The sequence below is a fragment of the Ambystoma mexicanum genome, chromosome 9 (assembly GCF_040938575.1).
Source record: "Ambystoma mexicanum isolate Mex_15411 chromosome 9, UKY_AmexF1_1, whole genome shotgun sequence".
Taxonomy (NCBI): domain Eukaryota; kingdom Metazoa; phylum Chordata; class Amphibia; order Caudata; family Ambystomatidae; genus Ambystoma; species Ambystoma mexicanum.
In genome coordinates, this window is record NC_090931.1 from 640,877,985 (window position 1) to 640,903,993 (window position 26,009).

Consider the following 26,009-nt stretch of genomic DNA (forward strand, 5'->3'; position numbering starts at 1 on the left):
TGGCGCCTTTCTCCAGCAGGGCTTGAATTTCCTGCGCAAGGAGCGGATCCGGACTCTGCAAAGAGAGGTTCCCCGGTGGATTGTCGCGAGGCCTGTGCCGAAAGGGAAGACCGTAGCCGTGGGTTATGATCTCCAGAACCCACACATCTGAAGTAATGGCTTGCCACTCTACAAGATGCTGCGCCAGCCTTCCCCCAACCGGCGAACCATGGGACATGGCCTCATGACTGAGTGGGAGAGGCCACGGCGTTTCCTGAGGGCAAAGAGGCAACTGCCCGAGCGGCCTTGGCACCACGGGTACCCTGTCGTCCACCTCTGGTACCCCTGCCTTGGCCTCTTTGACTGCCAGCTCCTCTCGCTTTACTGAAGGACGAGTAATAGCGAAAGGAACCACCCCTCCACTGCTGTCCCCTAGGACGAAAAGGCGGAGGCTGGCGAACTGCAGCGCCCAACGACTTTGCTGCAGCTTTCGAGGTCTGCAACCTCTCAAGGCTCTCGTCAGCCTTGCTGCCAAAAAGGTGTTCACCGTCAAAGGGCATGTTGAGGAGCCGAGACTGCACATCAGGAGCAAACCCCGTCTTCCGCAACCACGCAAACCTGCGTATCACGGTGCTCGCCGCCATGGACCCACTGACGCATTCAGCTAAGTCCAAACCCGACTGAACGGACTCACACATGGCATCCTTACCATCCTGGACCATAGCAAGGAAACCATCCTGTTCGTCCCCTTCGGGAATATGTTCAGCCGCTAACGCAACACAGTACCACAGAGTGTGTGTGAAACGAGACAAGGCACAAATGGAGTTGGCCGCCTGAAGCGCCATACCACCAGAAGAAAACACTTTCTTCGCCCTGCCATCAAAACGTTTGTCGTCCCTATCAGGAGGGATGGTAGGGTATGACGCCTGCTTTGCCGGGGCCGGGGCCGCCTGCATCACCAAACTCTCCGGAGTAGGGTGCCTGGTCAAGTAGCAGGGGTCGCTACTGGCTGGACGGTATTTTCGTGACAAGGATCTGCCCACCGCCGGGAGACTCTCCGGAGCAGTCCAAGCCGCCGCCACCCTTCTCTGTAAAGCCATATGGAACGGCAGTACCGGATCAGTTGGGGAACCAACATCAAGGATGTCCGTCAGATCATCCTGCACAAACTCCCCTGGGGGAGCAGACCATCCCAAGTACTCAGAAACCCTAGCCATAAGGCGCCGGTACGAGGAATTGGAATGAGAGACAGGCTCAGGCCTACAAAACTCCACCTCCGGAGAGGTGTTCAGTCCACTGGCATCATGCAGCGACTGTCTCAAATCGTCCAACTGACTATGGCCCGAGACAATTTCATCTGGAACCTGACTAGGAACCAGGCCATCAGAATCCTCATCCGCCTCTGAAATATAGTCCAGGTGGCGAAATTAAGGCACCCGAGAGTGCTTGCTCTTAACCAGAGCCTTCCTAGGGGGTTCTCCCGTGCCACGGGGTACCTCCGACACGAAAGGCATCGAGCGAATCGGCGCCGGCGTCGAGAGAACCGGCATCGGTGCCGAGAGGATCGGCGTCGAGGAAATCGGCGTCGACGTCAGATGCAGCGCCTCCAGCAACGGCGGCGTCGACACAGCCCTCGAAGCCGGAGCCCCGAGCGTGTCCCTCGACGACCTGAGCGTCGACGGCTTCGACGACTTCCTCGGAGCCGGAGCCTCGAGAAAGCCTGTCGACGCCCTTGACGCCTCAGACGTCGATGTCTTCCTCGAAGACCTCACAGGTGCATGCGGTCTCGAACGCGTCGAGGACCGGGACCTGGAACGGGTACGTCGAGAACGAGTCTCCTTGTCCGAACGGGACCTCTCCCGTGACTCGTGCCGACCACTCTTGCGAGCGGTGTCTCTCGACCGCTCACGACCGACCCCACTCGGGGGCGCGGACGGCATAGTACCCTGCGACTCAAGAATCGCCAGCATTTTCTTCCCGAAGGAAGCCCATTCCTCCGGCGTCGCACAGCTGGTGGGGTAAGCGACGTGCCGGGCAGAGTCCTCCGAAGAGGACCTGGAAGACGACCGTGTCGGCGCTTCCGAGAATGCCTCGAAGAGGCTGAGGAGTGGCGAGACCGACTCCTAGAAGGAGACCCACGAGACTTCCGACGATGACGCGGAGAGTCACCCCTCTAATCATCCGTCGAAAGCCCCGCAGACTTTGACTTCCTGGGCTTGGACACCCGACCTACCGACAACTTCTTCTTACGTTCGCGTAAGGCTTTGGACGTGAGCGACTGGCCGTCGATACAGTCATCCGTGTCGTGGGCCTCCCCGAGGCACCAGAGGCAGGCGTCGTGCGAGTCCGTCACCGACATCTTGGACCCACACTCCCCGCACTTCTTGAAACCCAAACGCGGGGTCGAAGACATCTTCACACGAAGGATTTTCACAAAACGAACAGGTTCGAAGAACCGAGAAGAACAGAACTCTAAAGAGTCGAGGCGTGAACCGAGAATCACGAAGCAACACGTTCGCGGAAAAAACAGAACTGAGGCTACGGGCGTCGTGCGTCCTACTTATCACATCGGATGACGTCGGAGGAGGTCCTGGACGACGGCGCATCGACGTCATCGACGCAGGACGCAGGAAAAAGTTTCCGAAGCAGCACAGCTGTGGTGATTACATGTCATAGATATGGAATACGTCGGAGGACCCAATCCCCTCGAATGGTTAATTATGGATCGCGCAACACTACCTGCATAGGTTGTGGATAGTAATTTCTGGAATTCACGCTGAGAAGTGGGAGTGAAGGAGAACCGGCCGCGTGGGCAGAAGAGGGGTAGAGACAGGATGAGAAGAGAAGGGGATAGATGGTGACAGCTTGGTGATGGAGCAGTGTCTTTCGATAGCAATGTGGTCAGAAAGGGCATTGCAGAGTGTTTGGGGGACGGGGGAAGGGAGGGTGGAGCAGCTTGGAGTCTTAAATCCTGCAATGATCCTCTGAGTTCCCTGCTAGGGTTATGGGAGTAGGAAATTCGTTTTCCATAGTAGGATCTTTTTGCTTTCCTAATTCCAATGCAATAGGCCATGGTCTGTCTGGCATAAGCAGCCCTGTTCTGAGGCATGGGGTTGGCCCTCCAAGTGCACTCCAGGTGATGTGTGTGGGTTTTGAGGGCTTCGAGGGATGGTGTGCACCATTTGGGATTAGGGCCAGATCTCTGGGGGCTCATCTCGTCGGTGCGAGCGGGACGAGGGCACTGGATAGCCACTGGTTGAAAAGTTGGGAGAGCGAGGATTTTCATGGAGTGTAAGGGCTGTGAGGGAGCATAAAAAAAAAAAAAAGTCAGCCAGGTCGGGTTTAATAATGTCCTTATTCCAGAGAGGTACAGCGAGGGAGAGGTGGGGTTGAAGAAACGGAGAGGAAGTGGTCAAGAGAGAAGAAGATGGCAAAGTGGTGGGTCCATATGAGAGAATGGAGAGGTAGGGTGGAGATCAAGTCTGTGGAACTGAATAAGGTGTTGATGGTGTGCCCTGCTATGAGAGTAAGGTGGCATTTATGAAGGGTCTGCATTGCCCAGGTCTGCATCTTTTCTTCATTTGGGGGTCTTCTTCAGGAGTTTCCTAGAACAGTCTGGTATGAACCGTGACCAGCTCTTGACACGAAAAGATACCTCTGCACCCATGACCCCAGGGCACCCCTAACCCGAACCAAGGACGTTAGATTAGAGACCGAGTGAATTCCAGAAGACCTGCAGTGTCACCTGGAAGAAGTCAGGGGCATAAGCGAACATAGAGGTTTGTCCTTCATACCCTCCCCAGCCCCTTCTCCCATAAGGTAACACTGGGAGTAGAGCCCTTGTCCCTAAATTTCTTCTAGACTGGCCTTTGATCCTCGAACCTGGGCTGAGGATCCTTTCGTAGGATTTACCTTGGGGATAGGATAGCGTGGGGTACTTGCTTTACTTGGAGTAAATACCTACCTTACTTTCAATAACTGTCAAATCACCACCACTACACATTATTTATGAAATACCTTCCCTGAAGAAACCATATTTGGAAGTTGTACGGGGCCTTGTGCCAAAAAGGTCACATCCTGTGGCTAGACTTCATAACACAGAGGGAACTGGGTTTGTGATTATTCCAACTACTTAGTTTCTTAGTTTTTTTGTGCATTTTGTTACTCACCTGTTGAATACTGGCTGTTTAATGCATATGCAATCTTCTGTGTAAGGGTGAATGTATATATGTGTTCTATATGGGTTTTGATAACATTACTTAACTGATTTTTATATGCTTAGTATGTTCAGAAAGGCTTAACAAATAATTGCATTTTCATATACTTACGGGACAACTTGAATTATTGGTATTTTTCTGTGTGGACACATTGTAGCCCTAGAACACCCTCAAACCTTTCCTGAGACTAAGCCTCGACTCCTCTTCCACTTCACCTTGATTGGGTTTTGGCTAAACTCAGTTATCTTCCAGGTTTACCAGAAATAGGGTGGCCTCCTATAATCCTCCACACCCATGTGCTGATTTTAGAAATCCATTTTAACAGTGGGTGTGCTTGTGGTTGTGTGTATGTTTTTGGGGTAGGGGGTGAAGAGGAGTGTATGCGGAGGCAGGGGGGGGGATGGGAGTTTGGGGAGTGACCCCCCCCTGCTGTTTTAACGGACACTGCTACCAGCGCGGCGAAGGTTGGCACAGGATTGTCATTAAGGTGGTGCAGGTGTTCGAGATAAACCATTGAAAATCAAACATTTGTGGAGCCTTCAGTTTTTGGAAATATCACATTCACTACACTTCAAAGTGATGTGGTGTGCAGCCTAACAGCAGCAAGGAATTTCATTAAGGGTGGCAGGGTCTCCCAGCACAGTTAGCCTATCGGACTGACCACTGCTCCTAAAACAGATGAGCTAAGCAAGGAAAGCAAAGCAAAAAAAAAAAAAAAATACATTACTTCAAAGGTCAGGACAGGAATCAAACAGCAAAATGTTGGAAGGTTCCAATGATGTCAATTGAGGGAAAGCTGAAAAAAGAACACAATTCCTAACACTGCAGCTGGCAGAAGAGCAGAACTAAAGTATTTTCTTTGGAAGGACACAGTCCCTTTTCTCACCTCTATGTTAACCCAACTCCTTTGGTAGAAAGTGGTAGAACTATTTTGGTACCTTATTTTCTGGGGGTGGAAAGGTGTAGCAGGGTCCTGAAAGCATAATACTGTCAGACAAATGGTAGGCATTGGGAGACATGCGTTGTCCTCTTTGCTCAAGAGTAACCACAAAAAGTGTGCAGGCATCGGCTTCATGGGATACATGGGTGCGGCTGATGTCAGCAGGCTCCAATATAGCGGATCATTCTTCCCTTGAACTAATCACCTTTCTAGTTCCACTGGCAATGGTGAAGAGAGAGTATGCCAATGGCCTAGAAAAGAGGTCATCCTACTAAGGGCCGAAGAACCAGAGAGGATAGGATCCCAGAATCTAGAAAGTGATCTGTGTGCATGGTGCCTCGGCACTGTTAGCAAAAAAGGAAGCGGGTGTGGAGTTCGTAGCTGTGTAATGGCGCTTAAACGGTGATCCCGGACGAAACACAGCAGCCTACAAGCTGGTTAACCCAAGTTACCTACAGGATCTCAAACAACCAGGTACGGATCTACCCTCCGATCCTTTTTAATATGGATATCAAATGTGCCTCATGCAAACTGTTTGAAGCAATGTACTGCTAAGCCTTAAAAAAGCATACATTGTGCGAACACACTTCGGCTAAATGATCAAATATACTTGGTACTCTGGAAATGTACCCAAAGAAAGTTGAGATAATAATCTAACCCATTTTCTTTTTGAACATATGAGGAAATAATCTCTTCCTGGAGCATCTGAAACCTACTAATAAGGAAATCTCATTACTCACATTAGAGAAAAATCTGGGTACAAAGATGTGACAATACAATACGGACAGCTTGGTTCATTAGGGGGCCTCCAGTTGCGCTTCAAGTGGGACACTTTCCTCGTGTGCAGGGTTAAGTCGGCGACAATTGCAGTGGCCCAGCCCTGATGCGGTTTCCTCAGTGTAAATCAACCCTCTTTAATTACTAAACGATGACAAACTTCCTCCAACAAACAAGGAAATCTCCAGGTAAGTAAGAAACTTAGAGACACCAGGAACTATAGATAGATTACGGAGTAATCTTGGGAAAACAGCATGGAACTGAGTAATCTTGCATATAAAGCAAAACATTTGTTAGAAAATTATTTTAGCCCTAGTATTGATGGTTCAGGAATGCTGGTCATTGCTTGACCTTAGAAATCAGTCAATTGTCTTCCACATTCAAAATGTACTCACCCACGTCTGCCAGGACGAAGGACCATCGTTGTTTAAATCGGGGGCATACCATGGAAAAACTCCTGCCGACCTCTTCACTCTGATGGACAACCACAGAGTCCTGACTTTGGATCAGCTTCAGTGCCTCCTGAGCATCAATCCGTGCATGCAGTGGAACTATGACAACCAGGTGTGGAGGGCCGTCCTTATTGCCAAGATTCCTTTTCTCCATAAAGACCTGGGGGAGGGGGGGGAAAAGGGAGAAAAAACAAACAAAAACGAGTCAGAGGGTAAATATGCATTTGCACCAAGAGTGACACACATTGACTGACACAGCAAGGAGAACACGTTCTATGGTATCAAATGCCAACGTGAGGTCAGTTTGAATTCAAGTGGGCATACAAGCTAGGACCATCAAAAGCAGCAAGGTTCCCTAAAAAAAGTCGGCTGAAGTTTACTCTATTCACTATAAAGGTTGAACACTAAGGGACCGTTATTAAGATGCTGCCTCCCTGACCCTGTGTTCAAGACACAAGGCGTCACTCCACAACTAGGCAGCAGTAGGGTTATCCTAAAGTTCCCCTGACTCTGAGTGGGAAACGAGGTGGTGCAGCCAAAACTAAATAAGGAAGGAATCGGGGTGGTTAAACGGTCAGTGCACTAGTTATAAAATACAATAAAGGAATGTTCGCACAATGTATTACTCAAAACATTTATTTGATTTCCTCTGCAAGAGAAAGGGAAATGCAACATTAAAGTTAAGTATCTTTATAGAAAGAATAGGTGGAGTCTCCACATGAATCTGCCAAGTTAGGGTCACTAGGAGAATTCACAGTCACCCAGGCACTCTGCGCACCAAAGGTGCCTAAACTGATGCATAGGATGCCCCAAATCCCATGGTTATTTTGTTGGGGATAAACCTCTCCCATTGGAATCAATGGAGCAATGTAAATACAATAGACAAATGCTCATAGTTCTAGAAAAGCAAACATGCGGTCAAAAGGTTTAGCAATAGTTTTGGAAGTTCAAGGTCACTACTGCCAAAGAGTGTCCAGTTAAGCAAAGAAGAAATGGAAGGTTTACCGGCAGGAACTGAGTTTTAAAGCTATCAGAAGGTAGCTGGGTCACAAAGATCACTGGAGAGTGGGGTCTGGCAGTCAAACTAGGTCTAGTAGTGGCTCAGTGGGTGGGCCGGCAATGCAGGTATGAGGGGTGGGGGGGTTCCTTGTAGTGCCTGGGAGAACCTAGATGAAGATTTCTTTCCTGAAAAGCTAGCTTTTGGTAACCATAGGCTGCAGCCTCATCCAGTTACTCGCGTTCATCCAGTGACCGTACTGCTTCTTAATGACTAGCCACTCAGGGCAAGTGCCTTCCAGTGATCTTGGAGAGGTTGCCACAGGAGGGCTTCCACACATCATCCTCTCGTTAAGGTTGCCACCAAGTGGTTTGGGACTCGTGACGTCCCAGTGAGCGAAAATGTGCAGTGTCACTTTTCTTAGTACAATGCCCGAAGAAGAGTTTGCACCCAGCCTCCAATCACAAACATGCACACCCTTTCAAACATTTCCAGCCACTCAGTCATAGAAGATCACAGTTTTCGTTTCCGTGAAAACACACAGGATGGGGATTAAGCCTCGAACCCCCGGCGTACTTCACGAATATTCATCAGAAGGTGGCTGCCCTGCCTCACGCTTCCCAGGCAACAGGTTGCTATTGCCATATATTCCAGTCAAAGAAGGAAACCAAGTTTGGCAGTGGGACGTCTTCGGCAATACTAATGCAAGAGCACCACCTCGGGTCTCTGTGCCAAGGAGTTGGTAAGCGACAACGTTGAAAATCACTTGGCATGCAATTGGTTAACTTGACATGGTTTCTCATGGCCATCTTCTGGACATACATAGGTAACAAGCCTCGAAACCATGGGGTACCTTTTAGGCACACCACACAAAGACTCACAGTGTTCTTCAAACTGTGACGACTTTCCATGCTGCGTTTACTTTTGTTGTTGCCAGCGCACAGCTGATATAAAGGCTGGCTCTGTAACCTCTGGCCTCTCCCAGAGGCCAGGGAGCCAAGGACACAGGGGTCGGGCGGTGTTGTAGGAGGGTGGTTGGGGGTCGGGGCGGCAGTACAGATTGGAAGATCCTCTGGACTCCCAGGAAGCAAGACTGACCGAGTCTGAGCCCCCTCAACAGAGTGCGGGTCCCCAGAAGCAAGGAAAGTCCATTTCAACAGCCAAGAACCGCGGTGTTGCTATTTGCGGTAGACACGAGGAGCTGAAACACTGAACAGCCACTGATTTGAAGATTGCCGGTTGCGAGCGGTGCCCGTCCCATTGCAGTGCAGGAGTCCTCCCTCTTGTCCCCACGACTGAGGACCAGGAACAGTGAGATCTGCTGCACTTTATCTTCAATTCAAAAGGTACTGTAACAAGGTCTGAGAGAACTTAACTCTTGCAGTAGAGTTGCTTGCATCTTCGACTACTCACAAGTCTAACGGCTTGTGGCCCAACATTTGATTCCTCTTTTCTTCAAAGACTTCTAAAACATTGTGCAAAGACTTTTCTACTTACCTATCAGAGTGCTTCATCCTATATAAGACTTTTGCCCATTGACTTTGGCCTAGTCTGTTATACTGAATGCTGTGGGGATCCAAAAATATTTGCCTGCTTAAGAATATTTGTGGTCTCTTGTTCTAATAATCTTTTCCTTTTACCAACTTATAACAGTATTCTAAATGCAAACAGTAAGATATTAATGTCCCCAGCACCCTAGCTATTGAAGTCACTTGAGGGTGTAGCAATAGGTCAGGCGCGCACTCTGGCTCCAAGTCATTTAATCCTGATGTAAGTAATAACAGGGTTGAATCCCAACACAGTTAAAAAAATAATAACAGGGCTGAATCCCAGATGCAAATAGTCCCAACAATGTTCAAAAATTACCAGGGTTAAATCCCAACTGCTACAGTTCCAAAGCAAAATAGTTAGTTCTACTCCTCCAAGTACTTTCAAGTCTCAAACTCTCATCAGGGAGGCTGTGTTAGCTGTGTTCCTTTTCAGGTGTTGCCAATTACTTTTTTCAATTTCAGTCTCAAAGGATTCTGGTTATTGTAGTGATGGCACAAGTGTTTCATTCAGGAGACCAGGAACCAACTCCCCTCCAAACACAAATCTTACCCACAATTGGGGGAGAGGGGGGAAAACCATGAATATGGCTCTCCAAAGTGGGGGCATAATCGCCCCGGTGCTGCTGCCTGTAGGTTGTTTCTGTGGGCCATCCCAAAAGGGTCTTTACTGATTTAGAAACTAAGAGTGTACGGTATTGAAGTGTATTTGTGTGTTACTATTATATTGCTCCCTTCTGAAGAAGGCTTATTCTAACCGACTGATAAATTAATAATTGTTTATTCAAGAAACCTCGAGTGCAAGTTTATTTGAATACTTGTCACTGCGAGTCTGTGTAACTCCCCTACAGCTCACATTGACCCCTTGAGAGAAGCCTGGCTGCTCAACACGCTATCAAAACTGTAATACAAGCTTATACCAAAGTTTGGGTTTCCCATACCTGTAGTCAAGTTTTTTGTAGTGTTCCCAGAGGATACTGCATACAAACTTTGTCTAACAGGGAGGAAAAGGGAAGGCTTGCGGTCTACGCCGGAAAAATAATTAAAATCCAGAATGCACCAGTGGGATAGAAGGAGGAGACACATAATGTGAGGGAGAGAAGGAATAGTAGGGAGGACACAGTATTAGTTAGAAACAGAGAATGGCATAACAAGAGGGGCACACAGACTAGGAGGAAGCAGCAGAAGACTAAAGAAGGGAGGGTGGAGTCAGAATAAGAAAGAAGAGTGGGAATAGGTCAGAATAGTAGGGAGAGACAGAATTTGAGGAAGGAACGCTACGGTGGTAGAGAATAAGTGGGAGACACAGAATAGGAGGGAACGAGAAAAGAAGGGAGAGAGAAGAGGACAGAACACGAGGTTGAGATGTCTTAAGAGGGAAACGAACATTGGATGGATAGATAATAGGACAGGGTAGTTGAAAAACAGAACACGAGGGAGAGAGACTAGAGTAGAGTAAAGGGAACACAGAACACGACTGATGCACACAATAGGAAGGAATAAGAGGCAGAGAGAGCACAAGGCAGAGAGTAGAGGCAGCAAAGATAGGAAAGCAGGGGATACTGAAGAAGAGTGAGAGGATGGAGGGGAGAATTGAAAGGGGGTGTGAAAGAAGAAAGATGAAGCAGAATAGAAATCACAAAAAGGTAAGAGACAAATCATGTGGATAACATTAAGAGATTAGACTGAACATGAAAATAGGCAGAATGGGGGGGGGAAACTAAAATACGAGAATGGAACAGGAAAAATGAAGTAATGAGTGGTGGAGAGAACATCCACAGAGAGGGCGAGAAATAGCAGAAACAGGGCAAGGGTGATAGAGAGCCAGAAGACAGAATGGCCACAGAGAGGCAAGAGACTAACTGGGTGGGAAGCAAGACAAATAACAGAACTGGGAGGCTGACTATCCATAGTACGAGAGGAAGAACAGAGAAAAAAAGTGTGCAACAAGGAGAGATAAAGGAAAGAATTTGAGGGGCTGGGAAAGAAGGAGGGTGAGAGAACAGGATAATGGGTAAAGGAGGCAATCAGGACTTGCGAGGATGAAGCAAGACAGAGCAGGTACAGTCAGAGGCGTCACTGGAGTGGGTTGGAGGGGCTACATCCCTGGGTCTTTTAGTTGTAGCCCCAGATAGAAGCTCAGGGTCTGCAACCATGCCAACCTTAATCAGCAGAGATTCAAAACGGGCACAGCCGCAACATGTCGAGCCAGGCAGTCCACTTTTAGTGGCAAAATAAGCTCTGCTGGATGGATATCTGCAAATTAGTATTTCACACTCCCCATCACTGAACATCGACACCATTTGGTTACTTCCCAGAGCAAACCTGTAGTGCTGGGTGGCATATTCAGCACCCTCTACCTCATAAATGCCACTCTACTGAAAAGTTGCACGTTTCTGAAGTTTAGGGGGCGCAGCCGGCTGGCAGAAGCTCTTTAAACTGGCGGCTGCTTTACCCGCAAAACTCCCATTGTGGCACCACAGCAGAAAGACCACAACAATGGCCCCGCACCCACCTCGGGCAAACAATAACTTACTTACTTTTGTAATGGATTGCAAGTACTGTGCTCTGCACGTTCAATCTATTCATAAAGTAAAGACGGTTCATTAATAGGTGGAAAGGGGGGCCGGGAAGCCCACTAGCACAAACACACCGCTCATATAAATCATGACAATCCACTCCTCTTGGGCTTTGTTCGCCCTTTTCACTCAAGTTACACCTTTTAGGATATTCTCGTGGCCATTAAACGTTTTTTCTCCACCCGCAGAGTTGTGTCCTGTTTATTTCTGGCATGACACCCATCACCTATTCCCCACTAGACACACATCTGCAGCCAAGGAGGACTGGGTGACATGGGTGCCCCTTGCCTGGCTGATGAAACACATCACTGACGGCGGAGAGGAAGGAACTGTGAGGAAGGATGGTGACAGTAGGATAGAGAAGGCATGGGCAGGCGGAGGAAATTGAGCGCAGAAGGATGGTATGAAAAGGTGGAGAAGAAATGGCAAGGTAAAAGAATGAGGAGAGTAGGCATGTAAGGAGGTAGGAGAAAGAGTGGAAAAGAGAAAGCATGCAAAGGTAGACATATGGATGCCAGCAGCCATAAAAACAAGTAGACGACAGGGTGGCAGCATGGGCTAGAATGAAGGTAGAGCCTTGAAATACACACGCCGGTAGATGCCAATGCCACGCAGGAGATGTTCCTCCTGTCCTGTATGCGTTTCAGGACATTTAGTGCTAGATTTATAATGGGAAGCACAAAATAAGTCCCAGAATGCCAAGAAAAGGACAGGACTGGATGAGCATCGATAGAATGATACGGGGCATGAGTGTTCAATTAAGCTGTTGCTTGAAGGGCAAACGAGGAGCTAACCTTTTTAGCAGGTGATCTACAAGGATGGAGAGTGACAATTGCTTGCAATGCGATTTATTTTAAGAAGAGGCACAGGATTTTGATCATCAGTGATGCTCGCTCGGCCTCACACACAACATCAAAACATTTTGAGAATTTTCAAGAACTTAAACTGCACTGCAGTGTTCGAAACTACTGGGAGTTATTAAGCTCCAGGATAGAGCCCAGGAGAGCCTGGTTAGCTTGACACCAAGGAGCTCCCAGGAGCTACATTTGGCTCCCCAAGCCAACTTGTGTCCTATAAATATACCCATCTACGTTAACTATGCGTCAAGGAATTTGCATGAAAGGAGCAATAGTAAACCTAGAAGACACGTAAAGCCCAAATGTTCATATGTACTGGACACAAAGTTATAGTTGAATCATATTTGGGAGTCAGATGTGTTACATATTATGTATGAGCACTGCATTCTGCAGGAGAAGCAGAGAGAGTGAGCAAGGTCGCATCACAGAACAAGCATTGGCAATACCAACAGTTTTGGCTTTTGTATAGACAATGGAAAGGCTCTTGCCAAACACTGCTGTAGTGGTATTAACTTATCAATGATGGTAGCAGGTGCAAAATGATGCAAGTACCTGCGCATCTAATAGCAGTACCTGGCAAAGGTCTAATTCTTATACACAAGCGAAAACTGTTGGCTTTGCCAATGTTTTTTTAATAGGATTTCATTGAAGGACAGACATAGTGCTTATAAATGGAGTGGCTGAAGGCAGACTTGTTTAAGACATTTATATTACAACGGTATTGGGTTTAGAGCTCCAATTAAGTAATTAACTCTAAGAATACTGCTTAAAACTGGCAGGTTCTTCAAATCAAGCCTTAGCATGAAACTTTGCACTTGAAGGGAGCTCAAAGATTTCCCATGAAGTGGTGTTTTGGACAGTGAGGGACAGGAAATCGGTGGGAATGGCCCTAGGAATTACTATGGCCATGGGCAGGCACATAATCGAACAACGCTGCCGCCTGCACGCTGCGAGTCCCTCATATGCCATTTATCTCCAGCTGAACTGCAATGTAATAGTTTCGGCTGATAGGTGTCGCAAGCAACACCCAATGGCCCAAACTAAAAAGGTGTCAGCAGAGATAGAATGTTATGGCAGGAACAGAGTTGAATTCAGTAAGAGATGTAGTGGCAGAGTTATGTAGTAGCAGCAAGACGAGTTAGCAAGAAGGAGAACTGGCAGAAAAATGTAAAAAACAAAAAGGAAAGCAATTTAAGGAGTATGTAAAAAGGAAGATATGTGAAGCAACGTGGCAAGAGACAGGATTCAAGAGACTCTGGGATTGGAGTAGCCACAGCTGCACATCATAACCACTTTCACGTGACACTCACCACTTCTCCTGAACAAAGTTGCTAAAACTAGTCAATGTTCAACAGAACTGAAGTGCAGCGATACACCACCATGTGTCCAAGGTAGGCCAAATAACTGCAAATCATAACACATGCCACATTCACGGTAACCCTATTCATTGCATAGATGTATTTTTAGGAGAGACTACCAATTCAAAGGTCTTTTACTCAGTATTTTCTCTCACCATCGAGTCATATTTCATTTCAGACTCAGCGTGCCATAGTGATTGGTGTCCAAGGATATTTCGGTTGGGGTACAGCGAGTTAAATGCATAAAACCCAGCAATCACGTAATTCTATTTTATGTCAATAGCAGAACTAGTTTTGCTTTCATCTTTCCATGGCAGTTGTAGAAATCACATTTATAAAGAGAAAAGCAATCAAGGATACAAAAGATTTCTTCGAAACAATGGAAAATCTATATACATTTGTCTGTACTTCTCTTATTCACCACCCTATATTCAAAGCGGTCCAATACACACTAATTAAAACAAGGTGAGCTTGTCCAGCTTTCAGGCGCAAGGCGGTCTTGTCAGGTACGCTCTGCAAATGCACTCATAACGATTTCATAGCTGTCCATCAGTGCACTTCAGAAATCAAATCCAGTACATCTAATGTACTATTAAAGTTAAAAAGAAATTGTCAATAGTATTTTGTCCCTTTATGTTCCAGTCTTTGCTTACCATCACAAAGGGCTTTGAGACAATCCTCCAGAAAGAAACTCTAGATTTAGCTAAAGCAGTTGATTTGAAAGAAGATGTGTGCAATAATTAAAAATCTATGCGAACCACAAAGTTTCAGAGAACCTGCAAAAAACAGAATCTCTGCGCAGGAATACCAAATCTGAAAGCAAGGAAATAGTACTAGAACAAAGAAAAAAGCAAATGAAAATGGAAGACTTTGTGGTTGAACAAAGTTCTTCTCTGGAACATGTCAGTACAAAAGATGACTTTAGAACCAAGCTATGTTTCCCATGCTTGGACCAGATGACCTCTGAACTAGAACATGGGTTATCAAGTATCAAAGAGGAGATGAGAGGAATTCATGCTTGTAGTCCACTTTCCCCAAACTTCCGATCTGAGGATTTAAGGGAAACTGCAAACCAATACAAAATAGAATTTAAGTACTTGTAGCAAAATATTATTTTGCTAAAACGAAGCAGAAAGATCAAACTCTCTCAATGGATCAAGTGTATAAACTTTTAGATCCACGAATGTTTCCAACTGTAAAAATAAAAAAAAAATTCTATTTGCTTTAACTGTGCCAGTGAGCAGTTGTAGCTTTGAGCTCTTTCAGTGCTTTACAGAGACTTTACAATTGGCTCAGATGTACAGTGAGGCAATCTAGATTATAGGACCTTGCTTTACCTTCAGTAGAGAAGAGAGTGCTACAATCTGTTTCTTATGAGTTTTGCTTGAATAATTAAACTGAGTGCTTCATGCCCTTTTCATGTTCCTCTGCCGCCCGCTTCCTGCCATCAGGACAGGTTCCCACCTACAATCCTGCCCCACTCCCCTGATCGGGCATGACACCCATTTAGAACACTCTTTCAGGCTAATGAATGCCCCGAGAGACAAACAGTGTTAAAATAGAACACCTAAGACATATGATCAGAGTGTCTCGAGACACACTGTTGAAACTTGGTTCTTTTGTAACCCAAGTACCCCTACGGTTATTCAGATAGTCTAAGGCCTATTAAATTACTACGTACCCACATTAGACTACTGATCATATGCCTTAGGTGTTCTCTTTTAACACTTTTTGTCTCCCAGGGCATTTGTTAGCCTGAAAGAGTGTGGTCAATGTAGGACAAGGTTGAATAACTTACAAATTGATAAAAACATCCTGTGTTTTCCTTATACTGTCCATTTTAGATAAGCGGCACACCAGCACAATCTACTAAGAGAAACGGAAGAGGCAGTTTTAGTGAGACAAATCGCGCTCCCTTTTCTGTCTTCTCCTACAACCTTGGTCTGCCTAAGCCACTTGGAGACTGAGCTGAATCTCTGTGCTGTAGATAAAAAATGTATATGCAGATGTGTTGTGCCCCCGTGTTGTGTTAAACTGTTTATGAGTTAAGGCATCACCCTGCTTACTTGAAATATAGTGCCCCCTTGTCTTTGTGAATACCCATTTAGAACATACACCCAGAGTAGCCTGTGCCCGGGCAGCCACTGGCTAAAGGCGACTAGGAAAAGGGCAGCTCCCGAAGAAGCAGCTCAACTCCGCGTTTACCTGCGTTCACCTGGGAAGCCTGCTGCATTCAACCAGCAGCAACTGATAAGATAAGCATGGTGTGAGCAGGAAGTGCAGCCATTACTCCACTCCAGTAAAACCCCCTGCGCTTCCCTTACCTACTTGCATCTAGCCTAACTTTGTAATACTAATTGAATGCACTGATGAAGCTCAAATCATCGAGTTCTTCATAACACTGTAGATCAGAAATTAGTTTACTTTCTGGGCACTTCTTTCCCTTTGCTGTGTGGTCTCCTTGAATCTAGGTGCCCCTTTTCTCTCTATTGTGCTCTTTAAATCCAGCTGCATTATTCAACCAGTGTGCGTTTGATTATTGTGCTCCGCCCCCCACCCCCCCCCCGCTGTGTGCTTTTATATCTAGGTGTGTTGTCCCTGCTGTGCTCTTTTAAATCTAGATGCCCTTTTAATTTCCAGGTGCAGTTCTGTGCTGTGTTCTTCTGCATCTAGGTGCATTTTCCCTGCTGAGCTCTTTTGAATCTAGGTGCATTTTCCCGGATGTGTTCTTTCAAATCTTACTACACTAGATTTAATAGATAGATTTCCCCCCCAGCTCCTACATTAATCCAGGTGTGTCTTCCGACCTCCATGAGTTTTTCGCAGGCATCTTTCCCAAACGATAGCCAGCATGCCTCACACCGCCCAAATCAGACTAGCAGGCTGGCACTCCAGAAAGTCTTTCAATGTCCAACCCAGCCCCCCCTTATCTAGTCCAACCCTCCTCCATCCTTGCACGCAGCCCCTTCAACACTCAGTCAAACGGTCCACCATCCCCCAGTTCAAACCGCCCTCTTCTCCCACCTCAACGCAGATCTCGCTCCTCCCAAGCCAGAGCTGCACACTGCCGAGCTGGAGCTGGAAACATGGAATACCCCTAACCCCCCTCCCCCATCTTACCTGCCCTCTCCTCCCACCCATCCTCTCACACTCCCCTACCGATTTGACTACACTCCCTCATCTCTTGAACGTCCTCCTCCTCATCCCACCAGCTTGCACATCCCATCACCAAGTGCAGCACTGGCTGCCCTGGCCAACACTCCGATCTCAACAACCCCCCCACCCCACTCTATCCCACACCCTGTGGGACACACGAAAGACATAGCCTCGGCCCCCACCTCCCCTCTCCCATGTTCCATCCCAGTTCCCAATCCCTGCCCCTCTACAGCTCCAAAATCTCTCCACCCGCCCCCAACCCAGTTCTAGCTCTGTTGCCCCCCCACACCCTCAACAGGGCAGCCCCCCACCCTTGCTTTCAACACTCGCCCCCCCCCCCACTTCTCCTATAACACACCCACAACCTTTGCAAGCCAGGCCTCCCAGCTCACCCTCCAGCTCCAACGAAACGAAACACATCCTGCCCACCCCTCCCCCCCCACTGTTAACAAGAACCACACTACGCCCCCCCTAACCCCCTGAAATTGCACCTGCTGTCTTGCATTCTCACCAACGCCAGATTGGGCTCTAAAAACAAATAGAACATCTTTGACTTGATCTCAGAAGAAAACCCAGACATCCTCTTCATCACAGAGACCTGGTTTACAGACGACTATGAACCAATTGCACACGCAGTCATCCCCCTCCCTTTCTGGATACAACTTGATTGTTCAGAACAGACCCGGAAGAGGAGGGGATAGGGGCTCTAGGCATCCTACACCAGGAGCAGATTCAAGTCCTACTCAAGGACACCTTAGCCTGCAGCTGAATCCCCACTTGTCAAAACTCCAACTCCCCCGCCACCTTCCACAGCTTTCTACTCATATACAGATATACAGACACCCTGGCTACAACAGGAACTTCACAGACTCTCTCAGTGATGCACTATCAACAACCTTCAACCACCATCCCAAGCTCACCATACTAGGAGATTTCAACATCTGGTTCGTCTCCCCTGCAAGCCATATGACCCTCTCCCTCACAGATAACCTAGAAGCGCTCTCAACCTGGCATCTCATTTCACTCCCCACTCACACTGCAGGCCCCACCCTTGATGCAGTATTCAGTGCTGCAAACATGTCCACTCCCTCCCTGGCTATAATCTGGACAGATTATTCCACAATCTTCTTCCCCTCCAACCTCCACTCCTGCCCCCCCCCCCCCATCCCAGGTCATCGGCTTGCCATCGCCAACCTCCAACCCCCTCACCCCACTCTGGAATAAAGTCATCATCACCCCAGATATAGCCAATTCCATCCTCAACTCACTCCCAGTACTCTCTCTCCAGAAAGGCCCTCCCCCTCATTCCCACAAAACAGACCTCTCATAGATCAGTCCTCACCCCCAAATGGAACACCACCCACCTGCCAAAAAAACCTATGGGAACAGAAACATGAACTCTCACAATCCATGCAAGGAACTGCATAGAATCCCCTGTGAACTGAAGTCGCCAGGTCGCTCAACCCCACCCCCTCTTAACTCTCCATCCCTATGCAATGCATAGTCTGAAAATGTTCACACCATAGCTATCAATAGACATAGTGCCACCGGCTCTACAAGAGCTAAAATGCCCCTGCCCCCTCCCAGCTTTCCATTTGTCTGAGTCCCTCCCAACGCAAGCCTTCTCCTTCTTCCCCATCTCACACCAAGAGTTCCTCACACTTATAGCTGAAAGCCACCAGACAGGCTCTTCTGGAGACCCATCCCCGCTCACACATTATCCTTCCATAAACAAGTGCAGGCAGCATTGCACGGTCAATCCCTCACCATGGGAATCTACCAGGAAGGCTTCAAAACCTCCTATATCAAACTTCTCTTAAAAAAACCCATGCTCGACCCACTAATTCCCCAGAACTACCAGTCCATTTCCAACACCCACTTCTTTGCCAAACACCTGGACCGCACAGCATACAAGCAGCTCTGCCACTTCACAAAAGCCAATACCCTTATTGACCCAGCCCAATCAGGCTTCAGACCACTCTGAGGAACTGAGTCGTCCCTGGTGTCTGTTTGGGATGACCTAAAAAGAACAGCAGATGCAGAAGGATGCAGAGCGGTCATCCTTCTTGACCTCTGGGCCACCTTCGATACCATAGACCACACCATACCCCAACAGGCTACACTCCTTAGGAATCAAGGACACTGCTCTCACATGGATCTCTGCATCTCGAATCGCTTGAAAATCATGCTCCCCCCCCCCTTTTTCCTCCTCCTCCTCCTCCTCCTCCTCCTCCTCCTCCCAACCAGTGTCGAAAAGGTGTTGCGCAGGTATCATCCCCATCTCCCCTCCTCTTCAATATCTATTTCAGCCCCCTCCCTGCACTCATTCGCTCCAACCTCATCCGTAAGAACTACGCAGACGACGCTCAGATCATCCCCAAATCGCCTGGTGCCACCTGTCGGCATCTCATCATGCCTCTGATCTTGACCACTGCATGATGACCAACCACCACCTCAACCCTGGAAAAACAGCTGAATGCAGTAAAACCGCTCTCCTTCCCAAACCGATCCCCTGGCCTCTCTCTGGGCACCCCGCCGACAACTCCCACTTGGGTGAAAAACCCTCAGATGCACACTGGCGCCTGCCCGGCCAGCCTCATCAAAGACTCCGCTCCCAGCCTAGCCCCCTTCCTTACAGCCTTTATTAACTCATCCTTCCAATCAGGTCATGTCCCATCAGGACTAAAGGAAGCCTGGGTACGCCCACTCCTCAAGAAACCCTCTCTCGACCCTACTCTCCTTGGGAATTACAGGCCCATCACGACTGTACCTTTCCTACTCAAAATCTTGGACAAAGCATCTTACCTGCAAGTCCAGAAGTTCCTAGAGGACAACCGTCTCCTCGGCCTAAGGTAATCTGGGTTCCGCCCCCGACATGGCACTGAAACGGCCCTCCTAGACCTTCAAAACCAAATGGATGATCTCAGAGACGCAGGCAAACCTGCCCTCCTATTGCTCCTTGACCTTTCCGCAGCTTTCGACTTGGTTGACCAGAATACCCTGTGTCACCACCTAGCCACCCAAGCCAACTTCTCCCCTAAAGCCTGCCAGTGGATCACTTCCTTTCTTCAAGAAAGGGCCATGAAAGTCTTTTCTGAAGTTGCCGCCGCCACCCCCAGGCTCCTCACCTGCGGTGTCCCCCAGGGATCCTGGATCGCACCTACACTCTACAGCCTCTTTACTAGGCGCCTGTTTAGCATCCTGGACTCCCTTGGTATATCATATACCAACTATGCAGACGATACGCAGGTACTCATCCCACTCACAGGCGACTACCTAGCTGACTCCAACACCCTCTCCTCGATCTACGCCACCATCCAATCCTGGATGGCGGAGAATTGGCTTTGCCTCAACAGCGAAAAAACCGAACTCCTTATTGGCTCACCGGCCACCCTCGGTAACCTTGGAGTACAGTACGCCTCTTTCACTATTGATAACATTCCAATTACTGTCTCAAACCATGTTAAGACAATCGAAGTCTACCTCGACTCCGACCTGTCCATGGACAGACAGGTCAATGCCATCGCCACCTCCTCAGCCTACTACTCCAAAGTACTTAAAGCAGCCAGACCTTTCTTGGCCCGTCAAAGCTGCCTCACGATTGCCAGGGCAATCATCGGATCTAGACTTACTATTGTAATGCCCTTCTCGTGGGGACATCCAACAAAAACTTGGCCAAACTTCAGCTAGCCCAAAACAATGCACTAAGGGCAGCCACCGGTACTGCAAGAAGAAACCATCTCTCTCAAATCAGAAGGCAAGTACACTGGCTCCCTGTGAAACAGAGAATTGTCTTTAAAACTCTTGCCCTCACCCACAAATGCCTTCACAAAAGTGCCCCCCCTTACCTGGCTAACAGAATCAAAAGGCATTCCGCCACAAGACCACTCAGATCCATCTATGCCAACACCATTGTTACGCCTACCTCACGGAAAGTGCGGGCCGGTGGCTCCAGCTTCCCCACCTTAGCAGCCACGCACTGGAACACCCTGCCTCCTCACCTAAGGCTCATTGGGTCCCACCTAGCCTTTCGTAAGGCTATCAAAACCAGACTTTTTGTGTAAATCCAAATCTGTATCCTCCTTTGCATATATGCCTGCCAATACTGTAACTAAGAGCCTTCTGGCACCTGTATGTTATCTCAAATCTGTGTTTCCTCTGTAACAGCGCCTCGATGCCTTATGGGCTGCAAGTGCGCTTAACAAATGAAAATAAATAAATAAATAAATAAAATAGATAAATTAAAAAATCCCTCTCCCAACACATCAACTCCGTAATCCAGAAGCAACTTCTTCCACTTAGGCATCCTCAGGCAAATCTTCCCGTACTGTACCTACCCACACCAAATCTCTGCCACCCTCACCATCTTTTTCTCCCGCTTAGGTTATGCAAACTGCTTTTTTCTAGGTGTACCGGCTTCCCAATTTAGGAAATGCCAAAGAATCCAAAATGCTGCCGACAGTCTACTCACTGGCCTCCCACCCAGAGAACACACAAGCCCTGCACTCAGTCCTACACTGGCTCCCCATTGGTCGATGGACTACCTTTAAATCCATTTGCATCACTCACTGTGCATCCACTACACTGGCCCCAAATTCCTCCAGGATAAATTCATACGCTACCAACCCACCGGGATCCTCAGATCTGGCGCAGCACCACTTAACATCCCCCAATGCAACTCCACCAGATTGCGAGGATCCTCCGCCTCCATCCAAGCACCCACAATCTGCAACTCTCCCTCTCCACATCCGCCGAATTGACAGCCACCTCGCATTCAGAAAAACCCTCAAAACCTGGCTATTCCCTTTCTTCCAGAAGCCTCTCCCGACGCATTCCCATGACGGTCCTAGGGCACAAACACCAGCCAAGACTCGCCGAAACACCAACAGTTCACGCTACAGCAGATGCCGGCAACGGGCCCTCCATGCTAAACTCAGCCCATTCTACTCCTGCACACGATCTCATATCAGCCCCCAGGACTACCTACACTCCAACTGGTGCCTCCTGGACACCGGACAACACCTGTAACAATCAGTTTGTAGCTTGTACATTGCCACTGAAAGTATCTTGACAGTGGATCAGGCCCAAATATATGCAATGGGGTCTCATCCAAACTCCCACCTCGGTGGAACACCTAGAGGCCCTGCACAGGCAGATCCTGTCCAATCAAATATCAAAGGGGGCTTGCCCGGTTCCATGTGATCTAGTCGAAAATGGTTATAACGAAAACTATCAATGAAACATTTTACCGAAAAAACATTGATTTTCTTTTTATGCGGGACACCGCCCTACCTCCTGGATCCCTATTGTTTGTAACTCAACCCCTTCCACGCCCCGTTTTACTCAGTTCCCCACACCCCACATACATTTTTACAAAAAATGAGTTTGTTAACGTTTTGTTGTAAAATACATTTCTTATTACATTTTTGGTAAAATCACTGTATACCGCTTGCCCAAATCACTCGGAATGGTCGATAAGATTGGTCACTGGAGGTACCAAATGAAGTGCGCCTAGCTGGATTTTGGGGATAGGACAGGTTATGCACACGGCCTAAAGCGAGTTACCTTGCGTGGCCGTGTCCCCATCCAGCCTTTCAGTTTGTTGTGCGCATGTGTGAATTGCCACTTCTGCTGTGTTTTTTACCCTGCCTGCTTGCCTCCTCACCTGCCCTCTTGCTAGTGCCCTTTTCTCCCCCTCCATTACCAGTGCGCCGATTGGCCTCTAGGCCTCGCACCGCACGCGAGGGTGCAAGCCCCTCCTCGTGTGCAGCCCCTTCAGTCGTGCTGCACCAGGCTTGATGCGAGTTGCCTTACTGGCCGTGTCCCTGTGTCCCATCCAGCCTCTTTCAGTTTATTTTCTGTGTGCATTTGATTTACCGTTTCTGCCGTGTTTTTTACCCAGCTGGCACGCCCAGCCACACCCCTTCCTGATTCCCTGTACTCCCCTCCCGTCCTTGAGCGCAGATTGGCCTCTAGGCCCTGCATTCATCTCGAGGCTGCAAGTCTCTCAATTGGTCCATCTGACTCATTTAAGGTTACCACTCAAGGCAGTCTCTGCCCGGGAAGCCACTGGCGAAGGGCCACAAGCCAAAGGGCAACCCCTGAAGCAGCAGCTCCACTCCTTATTTGCCGGTCTTTGCCTGGGAAGCCAGCCATCAACCAGCAGCAACTAAGTGTGGTCTGGGTTGGGAGTAGAACAATTGCTGTATTCCAAAAGCGCTACCACCCTTCACACCCACCTAACTTAGCATACCAAGGCAGTCCAGCGAGCAGGTAGTACTCCCATCACTGCTATATACCAATCACTTACATTTCGTTGCATTTACTGTTGTGTCCCACTGTAGGCGTTTCCCCTTCTAATTGCTTCTCTGTTAAAACCCTGCTGCTCGTGACCCTACTTATTCTAGCTGTTAATGCTTGCTGCTGCTGTCTCAGAATTAGGCATCTCTCGATAGAGATATCTAAAGACTAGCAATTTGTACTCACTTCTGTTGTGTCCAGTTCTATGTTTATACTAGCTGCTGTTTACCCAACTTGGCCGTTCACTCTTGCTGCTGTGGTCTCAAATTTGGGTATCCCAAATCTAGCGGATTAAAGTTGATGCTGCAGTCTCAAACGTAGTCGTTTATACTTAATGCCACTGTTTCAAATATAGACACTGTCCAATAGCCAGGCACCTCAAGCAGTTTATACTCCTGTTGTGTCCAATTTAGCTCTTTAGCTCCTTAATGCTTGAGCCTTTGAGCACACCAAACTCTCACAAAGGAACTTTGATGCATTGAAATTTCACTAATTCGAACCATAAACTAGGACGGGAATACCCGACCACCCACAGTAAGCAATTACGCAGGACCCGAAAAAATGTGGCTCCATTAGCACTTGTGCTCTAACTCTATTCCCTCCTTCAAGGGAATACACTCTGGAAATTAGGCAACAAAACTTGCAAGGCAGGTACGTGCTAGGGACATTGTTGTATGCAACTGTTCGTCAGGCACAACACAAACAAGGCCTGGACCTTCGTTTTCAGTGATATCCATATCCATATCCAGGATCTACTGGTACGTCCGCTAATCCAGAAGTTGATGCAACCGCACAGTGTGATGACGCCACCTAACAAGCAATTGCAGACTCAGCAAGACAAAGGGATGACCATATTCGATGATGCTGGACCGGGCTCACGAGCACCGGCCATCAATTCTAGGATATAGTGCTAGGACTGATAGATCTAAAGTGGATGGAGCAGTACACCAATAAGCACATACTTGTGCACCTCCACAGGGTTCGAAATTGAGATTCGATCAGCAGGAGCTAAAACCAGCTCCTGGGTGTCAGGCATCACCCGCTAAGCAGGAGCTACCAGAGATGCTCCTAGATATATGATATGGCATTTGTAATGCGCCTATACACAAGTGTTCAAGGCGCGACTTAACTTTTTGTCCATTTCGTATGAACCATTGTGTTTAAATGTGTATTAGATTTGTTCCAATTCTTCTTTATTAACATTCTCAAATACTCAGGAGTTAACATTACATTTACATGTTTGGAAAGCACCAGTTGGCCCTAGGAGCCAAAAGTAGCTCCTGGTAGCTGTTGGTTTCAAGCGAACCATGCCCATCTATGCTAGAAGGAGCTTAATCACTCTGAGCTCCCCTCAATTTCGAATCCTGCCTCCATGAACACCTCAGTCTTTAGAAAGCAGCTATACCTCACGGAAATCGGCATAGCTGCACACAATACCACTCACATACTCCACCGCTGCCAGAATGCAGTTGCTGCATGCATTATACTGATCTCACACAACCACTGCACCATGCCTAGCACTAGAATGCAGCTACATACCACTTAATCCGCTCTGCCTGCACACATACTGAATGCACCCAAGCACTATTTACTACACTACTCTCTGCTCTGACCTGGACTACGGTCCCAGAGGGCGTTCAACCCACAGCGCTTTGGAATCATACCAATGGCAAAAGCCGCTATGCAAATGCCCAATAACCTAACTTAGATGGATTGCCCTTTCTAATTACCAAAAGGGGCTTGTCCAAGCACTCGGGACACTCGATTCATAGGGTCACTGGAGGTAGAAATGAAGAGCGCCTAGATGAATTTTGGATATAGGACCTGGTATGCACTTAAATGGATTTCAGGGGTAGGAATGGTGCACCGAGATGGTTCTGTGGTGCAAAAACATGATGCACAGGGACGAAATATATCAAAAGAGCCACAGCTCCTATGCTTTGGAATCCCCTCATGGAGAGGTGAACCCTTCATCCCCCGGTTCCGTAAACGGCTAAAGATCTACCTGTTCACTTAGCCTCCCCAGACTTCGTTACCATCGCCAGTCCTCTCCCCTTGTACTTTTCTGCTTGTAAATAGCGCCTAGGCCCCCCTGGCTTGATCACGCTCCTACAAATGTCAAAATGACCAGGTCATAGGTGGGACCCTTCAATAATCGCCAACGACATGCAATAGGGCTGAACCAAGACGTGTGTGGCCTGGTACTGCAACTGATTAACACATTTGGATCCACTAAAGCATTACGCCTACAAGGTATCGGCCCACCCATGATGCTCCAAGTGACATGCTAGCAACCCGCTTTGCACTTATAACTGCTTATGTTAGCTGTTCAAAAGCGCAGTGGTTACATACAGGTATACCTTGACATTGCGCTTATAAGATTACTTGGTAAGCCTCTTTAGAACGTGGAAGACACATAGTAGCTATGTTCTACTTAATTTATTTGCCTATTGCACTGAAAGAATCCCATTAGCCTGGTCCTTTGCAAGAGCCTCCCCTGCCCCCACCAAGCTCCCAGTTTTTCTATCTTTGTAAACCCAACGTCATCCCGACCCATTTTAACCCCTTGCCCCACTACCATATATACATTTCATTAATAATTTCGTTATTATGTTTGCAGTGAAATGTACCACTCTGAAATTTGCTTCAGTAAATTGACTGGATACCGAATAACATGGCCTCCCAAAATCCTCATCTCAGGGCTGATTTTAGAAATCCATCTTAACATATAGCATGCCATTAAAAAGGCATAGCAAAGCATTTTAAGTCCTAGAAACACTTCAAAGTCCCAACAAGGCAGAACAATATGGTGGCCTCCCAGCGCTCCTACCATTAGCAAATGCCAATGCA

At 47.9% G+C, this 26,009-nt stretch overlaps 1 protein-coding gene across 1 annotated transcript in view; it reads right to left on the reverse strand.

Annotated features, from left to right (window-relative positions):
• Positions 1 to 26,009, reverse strand: part of TSR1 (TSR1 ribosome maturation factor) — a 325,627-nt gene that overhangs the window by 269,549 nt on the left and 30,069 nt on the right. The window contains exon 3 of the mRNA XM_069615351.1: positions 6,309 to 6,525. Within this exon, the coding sequence (XP_069471452.1) occupies positions 6,309 to 6,525 (217 nt within the window). The remainder of the gene's footprint in view (positions 1 to 6,308; positions 6,526 to 26,009) is intronic.